Here is a 13,870-nt window from a genome sequence, read left to right on the forward strand (position 1 = left end):
GTTTGGTTTAGACAGAATCTTTTTAAACTCCTGATATTTTCTCTTAATTCTCCACTTATCCTCTCCGCACTCTGCTCTTTCCTTGGCTATACATTCTTACTTACTGTTATATTCAGAGTGGAGTGGAGCTTAATCCCAATCTTTCTTCTTATTGCAAACTGTAGTCCTATGTCTATCATAAAAATGTCTGAATAAAATCTGCCTTGCCATTTTAACAAGTATTATGAATAATTTTTCTTTACTAAGATGCTAGGATATCATGGAAAGTACTGACCTAGAAGAGGGATAATATTTGGTGATAGGAATGATTGGCCAAATTAGAGTGAAGAAAAGGTGACTGCAAAGTAAAAAAGTCCAGGAACTCACTCACAGGTATTTGAAGAGTAAAAAAGTAGTAGTATGTGTAGTCATAGCGAATCAAAAGGAAAATATGAAGAATTGGTGAAAGATTTAAAGCAACTACTTTCCTAGTTCAATAAGAACTTTGGTAACTTCTAGAATAAGTGTATTATTGCTGAAGAGTTTCTGCCTTTGATTTCCCTGAGGATTCAAAGATCTCATGTTGTTCAAGTACTGATAGATAGCATTTATAATGAAGGTGATGCTATTTTAGTATAGTATTTTTTAATGTGCCTACATACTTATGTACATATGTATATGTACATGTATGTGTGTTTTTCAAGTATTCATTAACATACCAAATAATTTTAAATCCCAGAGAGCTAATTTTGATTTTCTCTTTGGAACTATTAGTGGTTTTTAGTTCTGGAACCTCCAAAAGTCAGCCCCAAGATCTTAGGACATCACTCATTCTCATTATGTCATATCATTGACATGAGACAAATTAACGGGCTCATTTGTGGCCAGAATGTCCCATTCAACTCTTTGAAAATTTTGTTTCAAAAAGAGAAAAAGAGTTCACTTGCTTTTGAATAGTTTTTGGAAATCACTGCAACATTTATTTTTTTCAATAATCAGTATGTTTTTACTAGTTTTAGCATTCTATATTACTGACACATAGATTTTAAGAATTTTTTTTTCAATTCTAGAACTCAGTTCTTGTGACTTTTCTATATTCTAGAGCATTATAACAGGATTAGTAAGAATAACATTCTATGACTTAAACACTGCCATTTTGGTGTTGAGTTTTAGGGGCAACTATGACAAAGATTATCAGTAATTTTCAAGTCACTGATTTTCTTACATGAAAGTCAAAGGCAAAGCTTATTGTAATTTAAGTTTTAAATTAGATTTATATTTAATTTTTTATTTTTTCTTCACAAATAGCTGATATTTATCACTAATAAATGCTGTATTTTTATCTTCATGATTTGATGTAAATGTGGTTTAATTTGGATTTAATATCACAATTAATGATGTTTAAACATTATCTAGAGTTGGATTGGGAGTTTAGCTCAGTAGTAGAGAATTTACCTAAAAATAGGCCCTGGGTTCCACCCCTAGTGCCACAAATAAAACAAAACAAAATAAAACATTAGCCAGTGTTAATGGGGATTGAAAAGAGGACTCCATGCTAAGCATGTACTCTGCCACTGAGCAATATCCCAACCCAATATTAAATACATTTAAAAATGAAAACTATTAAATTACACAAAGAAATACATAGTATAAAGAAATATAAACAAAATTAGATACTTTTTAATAATGATTAACTGTAAAAATCACTGCTTAATCTAATTCAGAATGTTTCTTTCTTCTGACGGCTTCTAATTATCCTGAAATTTTATTTTGAAGCCAAAAGTTCTTTCCAGTATAATTAGAGCTCAAGGCTAGTTAATAGGAAAAGACCTTGAACATCACTGTAGTTAGGAAATTACCATAGTAAATACTGTTGAAGACATTCTCCAGAGTTTTAGATCTATTTTTTCTGACAAAAATGAGATAGTAAATCAAATAAGAGATATCTTAATATTTTCTAACAAAAAATTAGAAGAACAAGCTTTCCTTTCCTCAGATTGAGCTATCTATACTTTCAGACAAAAACCTGAATATTTCTCAATTTTTAAATAAATCCTCACCAATTATCTAAACAACCACGAGTTGAAAGGGACTCTGTCTTTTGTGCTCCCTTGCTTGCTGGAGCGAGGTTTTTTTTCCTCTAGCTCCTTGGTTATTACTGGACTTATATATAACTTATAACTGGGCTTAATTGGGGGGTGATGGGAGATTTTTGAAAAGATACAGGATAGACAGAAAGAAATTTGGGGTCAGGTGTGTTGTATGCTCGGCTGGAGACACACAACCCTCATTGCTTCTTTTTCTCTATCTTGATTCTTTGAGGCCTTGCTCCTTGCAGGTCTTCAAAACTTTGCTTAAAACCTCTTTCCTTAGGCTTGCACTGTCCCATGCTTGCTCTTAGCTTATCTTTAGCTTAACTGCTCTTAAAGTCTTTTGCCCCCAGGCTTGCACTGTCTCCTCTCGCTTTTGCTCTCTTAAAGCCTGGGTGCTACAAACTTGCAAACAGCTGCACCTACAATCTGCATATGCATAACTCTTAAAGTCTTGGTCCTTAGACTTGCAATGTGCACTGTCCCATGTTCTCTTTGGCTTTTCTTTAGCTTTAGCCTTCCTAAGGTCTCTGTATGAAGTTCTTTCTCAGCTTTGCTTTCTGAAGCCTATGTTAAAGTTCTCAGTGCAGACTTTCTACCAACCCCTCTTCAGCATTTTCCCTTCAACAATTCTTTTCCCTTCCAAAAGCTTCTTACACCAAAAAGCCCAAAGTAAAGCCCCAAAAGGGAAAAGCAAAATGCAAAATGCAAAATGGCCCTCTTCCTCCTTCAGGGGTCTTTTACAGCAGCAAGCAGGGTGGAGCCACAGGGAGGGGTGTGACATTGTAACAGGAGAAACCTGCATTCCTGCTTCTCTGAACACAACTTAGGAGATGCAGCTGTTCTGCCTTTCCCTCTTTCCTGGCTGAGGGCTGTGCCTATCTCAGCCTACAGTTAAAAGCAATTAACTGCATCTCTCCTTGCTGTGTCCAGTCCTCATAGGCTTCAATCCGCTCCCCACAATGAGTGTACAGTTATTTTGTCAAGGATGCTAAAATTAAAGATTACCCCTTCATATCTTTGAAGATCAAATATAGACAATTTTTCCAACAAAATTAAATATAAGGATAAATATATAAAACCAGCAAAGGAAAAGGAAAAGGTGAATTTCATCAAAGTGGTAAGCTAGCTTTTATACAGGAGAATCTTATCCTTTTTTTCCCCCTTGGTGGTACTGGGCTTTGAACTCAGGGCTTTGTACTTGATAAGCGGGTGTTCTAGCTCTTGAGCTATGCCTCCAGCTTTTTTTACTGTGGTTATTTTTTTGGGATAGAGCCTCACTTTTTCCCAGGCCATTCTAGACCACAATCCTCTTATTTGAGGCTTCCTGCAGTCACTGGTATGAAAGGCTCATGCTACCATACCGATTTTTTCCATTGGTGGGACTGGGGTTTGAACTTTAAGGCATGAACCACATCTCCAGTCCTGTTTGTTTTAGCTTTGGCTAGTCTGAAACAGCAATTCTCCCAATCTCAGTCCCTCCCCACACCCACTACATAGTTGGGGTGACAGGTGTGGGCCACTGGTGTCCAGCAAGAATCTTATTATTTATAAAATGAGAATTAGAAACAAAGAGTCAAAGATGGTGATTATTATAAGCAAAACCATCATTTTCATTACTCTAGACATTCGGCTTGGAAGGAACAATGTTTGTCAAGGCTTATTCAGTTTTAATAAAATTACATCACATCAGCATCTGCTATTAATTTTGGGCTGAGAAAGAAACAGCTTAAAGCTTCTCAGAAGAGGTTAACTCCAGGTGTGCTTTGGCTCCAAAGATACTCTTACCTGTCCCGGTACAGTTTCATATAGAGTACAATGAAAGGGCACCACCTTCTTGGGTAGGTATGTAGGTAGCCTTTCATACATGTAGACACAAAGCATAAGCATCAGGATTGGATTTGGATCACAAATGTCAGTGGCCTAGTTTCAAAGAAAAGAAAATATAAATTAGAGGATATACAGATATAATGTAGAAAAAGGGGGAAAACATAGTATACAAATTACTGAATTAGTTGCAAACATTTAAAAAAATCTTATGGACAATTACACTGAAATATGGACACAGAAAACAGGTTATTACTCTGAATAAAAAGAGCTTAACTTAAGGGATAAAAGATGAATTAGACATATTCTAATTAAGGACACAGACCTCACAGCCTCAAAGACTCCATAAAAGCAAGCCAGATCTTAGAAGAATACTACATCCTGGAAATACTGACTGAAGTAGCTAAAATGACATCCTTGATTTAAAGTATTATATAATGCGGTCAAAGAAAAATGACAAGTAGACAAACTACTGAAGTAAATGTTGACAAGAGATTTTCAAAGAAAAGCTCATGGGAGGCAATGGTAACATGAAATGAGTATTTAAATAGGTTTTATGTGGTATGAGGGATAAGGTGTAATCTATCAGAAATGCAAAGCACTATAGAGCAAGGATATAGGGAAGTACAATCTTTGTTCAGGAAAGAAGTAGAAACTGGATCATACATAAGGTAAGAAGGGATAAGCAGTGAGAGAAGACTGATGAGTTCTTGGGTCACATTGTGGAGGATCTGGATGCCAGGGTACGGGACTTGGTTTTTGAACAAAGAAAACATTACAAAAAAGAACAAATCAGACAGACCAATCTGGGAAGTACATTACACTGAACAAGTAAATAATAATACAGAAAATTTAACTACAGTGATAAACAAGATAAATTAGTGATAGCTGTTGGAATTGATATGACAAAAATCCAAAACTGCAGCATTAGTACATATAGCTTAATGAAAATTGAAGCCAAAAAGTAGAATCAGGAGAAGGAAGGATTCAAAACATTTATGTAGTACCTGTGATCTCTAAGAAACACAGAGAGGTAGTGGAAAGATTATTTATAGGAAAGAGGTATTGGGATTGGTGAGAGGCAGGCATTTACAGATACAAAACACCACTAATAAACAAGCAACTCTATCATTGACAACATATAGGGAGCTCTCTGCACTTCAACAAAATGGAAATAAAGATGTGCTATGACTGAGTGGCACATACTCAAGTTGGCAACTGAAAATGATCTGGACTCGGCCTGAAAATGCAGATAGTGTGAGCCAAGATCTAATGTTTTATGCAATTGATTCTGAAATTTGGCAGCAGTTTCCAGAGAATAATGATAGGCCTTCTAGTCATCTGCTAGTTTACATTTCCTTAGATACTCTTGTTCTTTGGAAGAAGGGTTTGTTCTTGTTTTGTTAATTAGGAGTGAGGCTTGCCAATGAAGGTGTGAAGGTGCCTAAGGAGGAGACTGATAGTAAAAAAATAAAATAAAATTTAATAAAGGGGAATTGGCCTGCCTTTGCAGGGTAGAAGGCTGCCTGAGAGTATGGTTTGAGGAAAACCTGTATATTTATACAGTATCAAAAGTTTCTTATCAGTATTCTGTGTCTCATATGCTTCAATAAAGATGGCATTAGGTAACACATATAGGGAAATGGTTTAGGGTAAGAACAAAAGGAAAAACAAATTACAGAGTTTAATTCTCACATTCACCTTTAAAGCCTGAGAAGGTAAATTTCAAAGTGAAGAATCTGTCCCTGATGGCCTCTATGTGTTGGAACAATCTATGATGTGATCCTAAGGTTGCAATCTAGGCTGAGGAGAGATATGTTTGTGGGAGGTAAAGGGGAGCATCACCTACACCATCATTCTAGGTTCAGGTCAGGGGTCAATAAAAGTCTTTTAAACCATACTTTTTTGTCAACAACATAAAATGATATAGATAGAAATATAAAAATGATTTTTTTAAATCCATATATAGTTGAAAGTCCAATAATTTGGTAAATTAAAAATATTTCTATTAATGGAAAACATATATAATGAGACATTACACTTAAAAACCAAATTAAAGAGCATTCTTTCCTTCTTTTATGTTACATTTAAGTGAATATAACTGAAATCAATTACTCTTTAGACAATCCTAAGCTTAAAAAAGAAAATGGCAAAATAAGCTAGGTTTCTTTAAGAAAAATTTCCAGGGTTAGTGGAATGGCTCCAGTGGTAGAGTACCCGTCTAGCAAGCATGAGGCCCTCAGTTCAAGTCCCAATACCACAGAAAAAGAAAAATTCCCATGAAATTCCTTTTTAAAAAAGTTAGGTTTCTTTAAGAAAAATTCCCGTGAATTTCAAAAACATAATCATTTCTTTCACTATAGATCCAATCCAAAAGAACAATTGTATTGGTCCTTTCCCCTCAAGAAGATAGTTTTCCTAGTGGATTAACAAAAGATAGGGAAGTAAACTGCTACAGTGTGATTGCTGACTATTCCCCCTCAAAGGCTCAGTCCCCAGCATGGTGCTATTGGAAGGTGGTATCTTAAGAGATGGGGCTTTTTAGGAAGTCTTAAGTCAATGTCTTGTGCCCTTGAAGGGGACTTGGGGATCTTGGTCTTTTCCTTTTTTTTATTCCCAGCCATGAGGAGAACAGTTTGCTCCATCATGTGCTCAAACTATGATGTGCTGCCCTGGTCAGAGGTCCAATGTAACAGGACTACTCAATTTTGGACTGGGATCTCTAGACATCTGAGACAAAATAAAACTTTTCTATTTATAAGTTAATTGTCTCAGGTACTCCATTATACTGTTGGAAAGCTGACTAATATCTAAAACAAGCAAATTAAAAGTCAGAACAAAATAATCTGGAGTAGAAATTTGGTAATCTAGAGGTGAGACAATGTGGTGAAAGGGTGTAGGAGTGTGGATATAGTGCAAATACTGTATACACATATATGTAAATGGAATATGAGACCTGTTGAAACTGTTTTAGGAATGGGGGTAGGAGGATAAAGGAGAATGGTGGAGGGGGTGAAGTCAAATATGATGTATCTGATATATTTTAAGAACATTTGTAAATGCCACAATGTACTGCCAGCACAACAATAAATAAAAGGAAATTTGATAATTTAACTCTTTGCTTCTACACAGTGCTGTACTCTTGACTAACTCATCTGGATTTCCTGGATGAGTTTCATCATCAGTAACTAGAAGGGTTGATATGATCCCGGCTTCATAGTGAATTTAATACATTATGTTATCAGTAGATTCCAAACTAGATAGCAACTAAAACTAGCTTTATTCAGTGACATACTGTAATTTAACAGAGACCACTGTTGATTGCCTTCCAAGCAGTTATTTTCTCCTTTCAACTTTGCTAAGAACCCCACTTTTTGTGAGGGTTCTATTCCTTTTATCAACCACTGATTTAGACATAGGAATGGGATACAATTCTGTTCAATGATATGAAATGAGAACTATTCTGTGGGACCACTGGAAAATGTTTACCTTCTTGAAAAAAGAAGCACAATAAGAGGTGACACAATTTCTTTATCAATCACATGTTAGACAATTTCTCTACATTTTTGCTTAGTATATACTTAGTTTTTAAAGTGCTTTTGTCTGCACAATAAAATAAAGATCTTGAGTCAACATAAATCATAAAGCAAAGGAGAGAATCACAATGTATGATGAACTGAATTTTCTATACAAATGTATCCTAACTTTCTTGTGAACTCCTATCATACACTCCAGGGACAGCTTTTCTTTACTTTTTTATTCTTTTTTTACAACAACTGTCCCATGTAACTTTTACTGATTTCTTTACCATTTCCTGGTTTCCTATTCTTTGAGCCTCACAGTACATTGTTTCTATGTCTATTGTGGCATTAACTGTCTTGCAACAGCTTTTTTTCAAGTACTTGTCAATAATAGTCTGTACCATCTTTGAAGACATAAGTGTAGTATAACCATAACTATACCTCTATAAGGTCTATCTAGCATCATTCATGGAGGAGATCCAATAATTTGTTGGGTTGATGGGGATTGTAAAATGTTTATTCTTCCAAAGTCCTCTATTAGAGTTTGTATTAAAATTCTGATCTTATTAAATAACTCTCTGATCAAAATTTTTGATAACAGTTTCTCCTTATAATTTACCAATAAAAAAGAATATAATTGTAAGGCCATGTACAAAATGACTTTAGTATGCAAGTGACTTTAACACAAGGAAAAACAGTAGCAATTGTGAAATTCATTTCTCCAGCAAATATACAAAGAATCATTTTATATCAGGCATATTTGGCCATAAGCATTAATCTATCTTGGTCATGGAATGGAAAACTCATAGTTATAATAGGCCTTATCCTATAATCTTTTGTGTCTGGTTATTAGGCTTATTAGCAAACCTCATAATTACTCCTACATCAGATTATTTTCAGTCCCCATCAAAACAATGTAAGTAGAAAATTTTTGTCGTAGACCAATTGAAATTGCATTCTGATTGATTTGTGTTCCCTGTGTTCAGTCCCTTTCCTCTTAGTTCATGTTGATAATTGTTCCATGAGTAAAAGCCTTTGTTTCCATGATTCCCAAAAGGTAAACTCCTATCTAACTTGGCAGGTAATCCAATATCTCAAATATATTCCTATAGCTACATTTCTAATACTAAACTTCAACTGGGGAAACCTAGTCATACAAGATCCCTAACATATGTCATTTTTCCACACGTCATTTTTCCACACTCTCCAGTCTGTTCATGCTATTTCCTCTATGCAAACTACCTTCAATTCAAATTCAACCCACTCTTTAGGACTTCAACTAAGTCCTCCCTCCTCTACAATGTCTTTGTTGGAATAGAATATCCCACATTGGTCTCTTCCTTCATCTGAATTCTGGATTTTATTTCTGCCTATATCTCCACTGACATTCAATCAAATGAGTAGAACATTTTCTTTTAATAGGAATACATCTTGATAATTCAGTGAGTTTATATGTTTTACTGTCAGGAATCATATATTATTTAATGATCTCTAAATAACAAAACAGAAATTCACAAAAGTAAGTATATATTTTTTATTATTACTACTGAAAACTTGGTGTGAAAGGCCAAAGGGATTTATTACGTGCAGGTCAACATATAATAAAAATGTATTCAACCATTGTGATCTCTATGCAAATATTTCAAAACCAAAGCAAAAATTTTTACTTTTTAATACTAAATCAGAAGTTAATAAAATGTCTATATTCCAATAAATCTTTTAGTTCATTCTTAGAATTGTAGGTAATGTTAGCAATGCATTCAAGTATTCTTATAGTTTCAGATACCTGGACTAGAAGTATTTTTTTTACTGTGCAATCCAATTGTGCATAACTACTACAATAAAAGTTTAAAAATATATATTATATATAACACTAAATAATTACATATTACTTTTTACTATCTAGTAGTTTTTTGTGGAGTCATATTTCCCTTTCCATACTTTAGCAGTAACTCCTTCAATTGAAATTTAAAATTTGTGGGTAAATGAACAAAGGAAACTCATAAAACCAATATAGAATATATGCTATAAAGGCACTCACCTGTACTTGCAGGTCAAAGCCAATTTCATGAAGACTGTTTATGATAATCAGGCAATTATGCAGATACTGTTCAGGACGTTTTGGTTGTGTGTACATATTTACAAAATGAGATTCAATCTGAGAAAGAAAGCAATCAAACCTATTATTTATGAAATAAAAATTGCTGCTTTTTACAGTCACCACTGTAGTTCAACAAAGAACCATTCAAACATTAACATTTGTAGCAGATTAATCAAAATGCAAGCATAAATAAAAAGGCAATGCTAACCATACAGATTCATACTTTGACTTTTAATAAAGATATTTAAAAGAATTATTTTATGTAAATATATTTCAAATTTTAATCATCAAGTTCTCTCAAATAATAGAAGACCACTGTGCATTGTAATAACTCTTACCAAAAATGGGCAGTAGGCTCCCAACTGTGTTGCAAAAACAAGGCCATCTAAAAGGTCTTTGTCAAAATTTATTATCCATCTCTCAGAGGGAATAGCACCTAATTCAAAACAGAGAGAAAACAAATGTAACAATAATTTTGCCTTGTTAAAAGATATCTTATAGAAACTTGAGAAATAGTCAAAGAAAATTTGCCTCTGCTTAGAAAACAGAAAGGGCATTATTTTGGAAAGAAAAATTAAATTTAAAACTCAGAAGTTCAATATTATAAAATATATTTATAAGGCTTAAAAGCAACTACAGGTTTTCTCCTTTATTTCTATCTGAGTCTGTATGAAAAAATACACTATCATGTACTAATGAAAGATAAATCCAATGTTTCAGAATTACTCATTTTGTTGAATGCTTTTAGATTCAAACGTTTGATCAATGATCATCAACATGTATGTATAAGGAGGCTCAAAAGACATGTTATTACTCGTTACAGTTTTAGCACCAGCTTCTCTTTGTGGTAGAAATTCATCCATATTTAGAGTATGTGGAAGAATTTGGAGATTTATAGCTTAAAGAATAGAGAAATGACCTATAAAAGGCAATATAAGATGGATAAATAACAAAATTAATTCTCAATTACAGAAATGATTACTATGTTGAGACTGGAACAATAACTGAAAGTACCTGGATATTAAGTAAATATTTGAAAAACTGTCCTAAATTGGGTACGGGGGTGATTTAAATAGGAAGTAATTGCTATGTTAATGCAACATTTCCTTTTAAAAAACTTTCCAAAAGGGCTAAGATTCTTTATACTTTGAGATAACTTATCTAAAATCTAGGGGAAAATAGTAATCATAAATACTTTCAAATCCCTTTACTCCTATTTTATGTGAACAAAAAGCCATGACAGGATATGATGATGGTGTGTATGTTAGCTTCACATATACAGATAGTGGCATTATTTTGTATATTTCTGGGGATTGAACCCAGGGCCTCACGCATGCTAGGTAAGTGCTCTACCACTTGAGCTACACCCCCAACACAACACTTAGCTTTCTCTTGAAACACAGATGCCCTAGATATTTCACAAAAAGTGCTAGGTACTTTTTCACCTGAGATGTTTCAACATTAAACATTTCTATAGGATTTCTATAGCATATCAGCCTATAAAATCATTTTAACAAACACAGATCAGTAAGAATTCTCAACTAATAAAAAGTATTTAACAGTCTACACAATATTTTCCCCAGTATTTTTCTGACAGAAATTCATAACTTTACATTTGATATAAGATCAAGTGCTATCAAAATAATGATTTTAAATGGACATTGCTAGTTGCATGAATAATGATAACTTAAATTATTTCTCTTTTTACCAGCTTTGATGTAAAATTGGGTTTTTGATATAAGTATTACCTCATGTAATGATTCCCACAATCAAGCTAATTAACATACCAGTCATTTCACATAGTTACCATTGTGTTTGTGTGTTTACATGTGTGGTGAGAACACTTAAGATCTTCTCTCAACAAATATAAATGTGCTTCTCTTAATTTTCAAGCTATAGATTTCAATAAAAGCAAAAAAATTTATTTTCATGGTCAATTTTTTTATGAACTAGAAGCAGTGGTATCTTTTGATCTGAAAAAGGCAATTCACTAGGCTTTGACAGTGTTTGTGAATCAATCAGTTAGTAATAGATATGAACTGCATCTACCAGATATATTCTCATCTTACAGACATTAGAGAAAGGATAGAAATTCCCTTGAAGGAGTCTCGGGCTGTTTTCAGGCCCATGGATATTCCCAGAGGTCCTCAGTGCAGTCCAAACTTGGCAGGGTATATAGGAATCTGGGTGAATCACCTGTCCCTACTCCAGGTCTTAACTATGAGGAGCATGTTCTCCAGATTAACTCCAGACATCTTTGTGAGTAAAATATGCAGGAAAATGCAGATTCCCCTACAACTGTGACCCCTAGGGGCTTCATGCTGTCTTGCTCATGTATAGTTGGCCTCTGGCAATTCACCAATGACCCAATCTCAATTCTTATTAGTATCTAGGTGTATCTACCACAAGGAGACTATTGCATTGTCTCATTTCTTCTTGCAAGCACTTGCTCCTTCTTGGATTTTGGGCCTCTTTGTAGCCCTGCAAGTGCAGTTTTTCTGGAGAGTTTAAGAAAAAAAAATGGAGGATTTGTTGTCAGAGCATTTTCTGCAGAGTGGGAGCAGAGATTTTCTAGTTCTCTGATTCCCCAAGCAGAAACTAGTGGCACCTATTTTTGTCCAATCCATTGCAACTTTGGAACTGCTTTGATACTGTTTGTCAAACACCAGTAGGCATGCACTGCTGTTGCTCAAACACAGGTTTCAGGTAAGAATAGAATGACAGTAATCTTTCAGAACAATGTTGGGAAGAGGTAAAAACAAAAGTTTAAAGCTCTTCTCTAATCTCTCATACTATGCCTGTGTCTTATCTTTTAGATATGAGGCTGCTACCAACGCCTCACTGCACTTTACCTTAGGTATGTCAAAGATTTTCTCTGCTTTTTGATGATAGTTCTTTTGATATGCACTATTCTTTGTTGTTATTCTCTTTCTAACATATTGCTACCCAAAGTGAGCTATGTGAATTAGCAGAAATGGCATCAAATGAAAGGTTGCTGGAAACACAAAACTTTAAGCCCAATCTAGTATTTGATGAAATACAAAAACAAAATCTTCAATTGATTTGTATTCATATTTCTATCTCCTAGGTGTTTAGTCTAGGGTTGTTTTCTGAAGAAGGAACTAACAATCTAATTTAGACACCATTTTTCAGGGATCAGTAAACTGAAGTGATTATTGACACATTTTAAAAAATTTTTAACTTAGAAGTTACATTTTTATCCATTTTTACATTATATTACTACAGATATAGATATATTAAAATACTAATAAAATGCTAGTCCTAAACAGTATTATGAATTAGAGATATGACTAATATAAAATTGAATCATTTAAAGCACTGAAAGAATAAGTGTATTGTTCACTTAATTTTAACATATAAATTCTATTTCAGGTGATTATAACAGTACATTTTGTAACAGTTTTATTGAGAAATAATTCACATAACAAATTTTACCCAACTCAATTGTTCAATTCGCTGTTGTTTATATTGAGTTTTTCAATAACTGCTACTATCTATATTTAGAATATTTTTATTTTCTAATTGACAAAAAATAACTGTACAGGGTACAGTATGAAATTTCAGTGCATGAATAGAAGGTATAATAATCAAAACAAGAAATCTAGTATATCAGTTACCGCAAACATTTATCATTTCTTTGCATTGAGAACATTCAAATTTCTCTCTTCTAGCTATTTTGAAATATACAGAAAATTATGATTAGCTATGGTCACTTGACTGTTATAGAACACTACACTTATTTTTATATTAATGCTTAAAGAAATCCCACACTCATTAGTTGACATGTCCCACTTTTTCTCTTCCTTTATACGCTGAAAAAAAACCAATCTGCTTTCTATCACTGTGGAATTGCCTATTCTAGACACATCATAAAAATGGAATTATAAAATATGTTCTTTCTTGCATTCAGGTGTCTTCATTTAGCATGTTTTCAACATTCATCCATTTTGTAGCATGTATCAGTACTTCGTGCCTTTTTTGTGACTAAATGATATTTTTTATTTCATGAATTATGCATGAATATACATATATATTTTAAGGGGACAAGTGTAAGGGAAATAAAATGGCAGAAATGTTCCTATAAACAAATGGCAACTCTGGGGATGTAAAGGAACAAACGGCAGAAATAAACCTGGGGATGTAAAGGAATGGATGGCAAAAGTAACTTTGTTTTAGATAAAGAAGATAGGAAGGCATACTTAAAAGCAAAACATTTAGGGAGACTGAGAAACCAGCTTAGCACACAGGTGCTGAGGCACAGTTGTTTCTCTTCCTAGGCAAGGAAAACAAGATAAAACATTCCTAAGGGCAGATATTTAAAGGGATGAGAT

The 13,870-nt window shown here is 33.8% G+C and overlaps 1 protein-coding gene across 1 annotated transcript in view; it reads right to left on the reverse strand.

The window, feature by feature from the left end:
* The window catches only part of Cfap47 (cilia and flagella associated protein 47), a 393,644-nt gene that overhangs the window by 210,143 nt on the left and 169,631 nt on the right, over positions 1 to 13,870 (reverse strand). The window contains exons 34-36 of the mRNA XM_074062282.1: positions 9,857 to 9,954; positions 9,459 to 9,575; positions 3,858 to 3,992 (exon numbers count right to left, since the gene is read on the reverse strand). Of these exons, the coding sequence (XP_073918383.1) occupies positions 3,858 to 3,992; positions 9,459 to 9,575; positions 9,857 to 9,954 (350 nt within the window). The remainder of the gene's footprint in view (positions 1 to 3,857; positions 3,993 to 9,458; positions 9,576 to 9,856; positions 9,955 to 13,870) is intronic.

This window comes from Castor canadensis, chromosome X, assembly GCF_047511655.1.
Source record: "Castor canadensis chromosome X, mCasCan1.hap1v2, whole genome shotgun sequence".
NCBI lineage: Eukaryota > Metazoa > Chordata > Mammalia > Rodentia > Castoridae > Castor > Castor canadensis.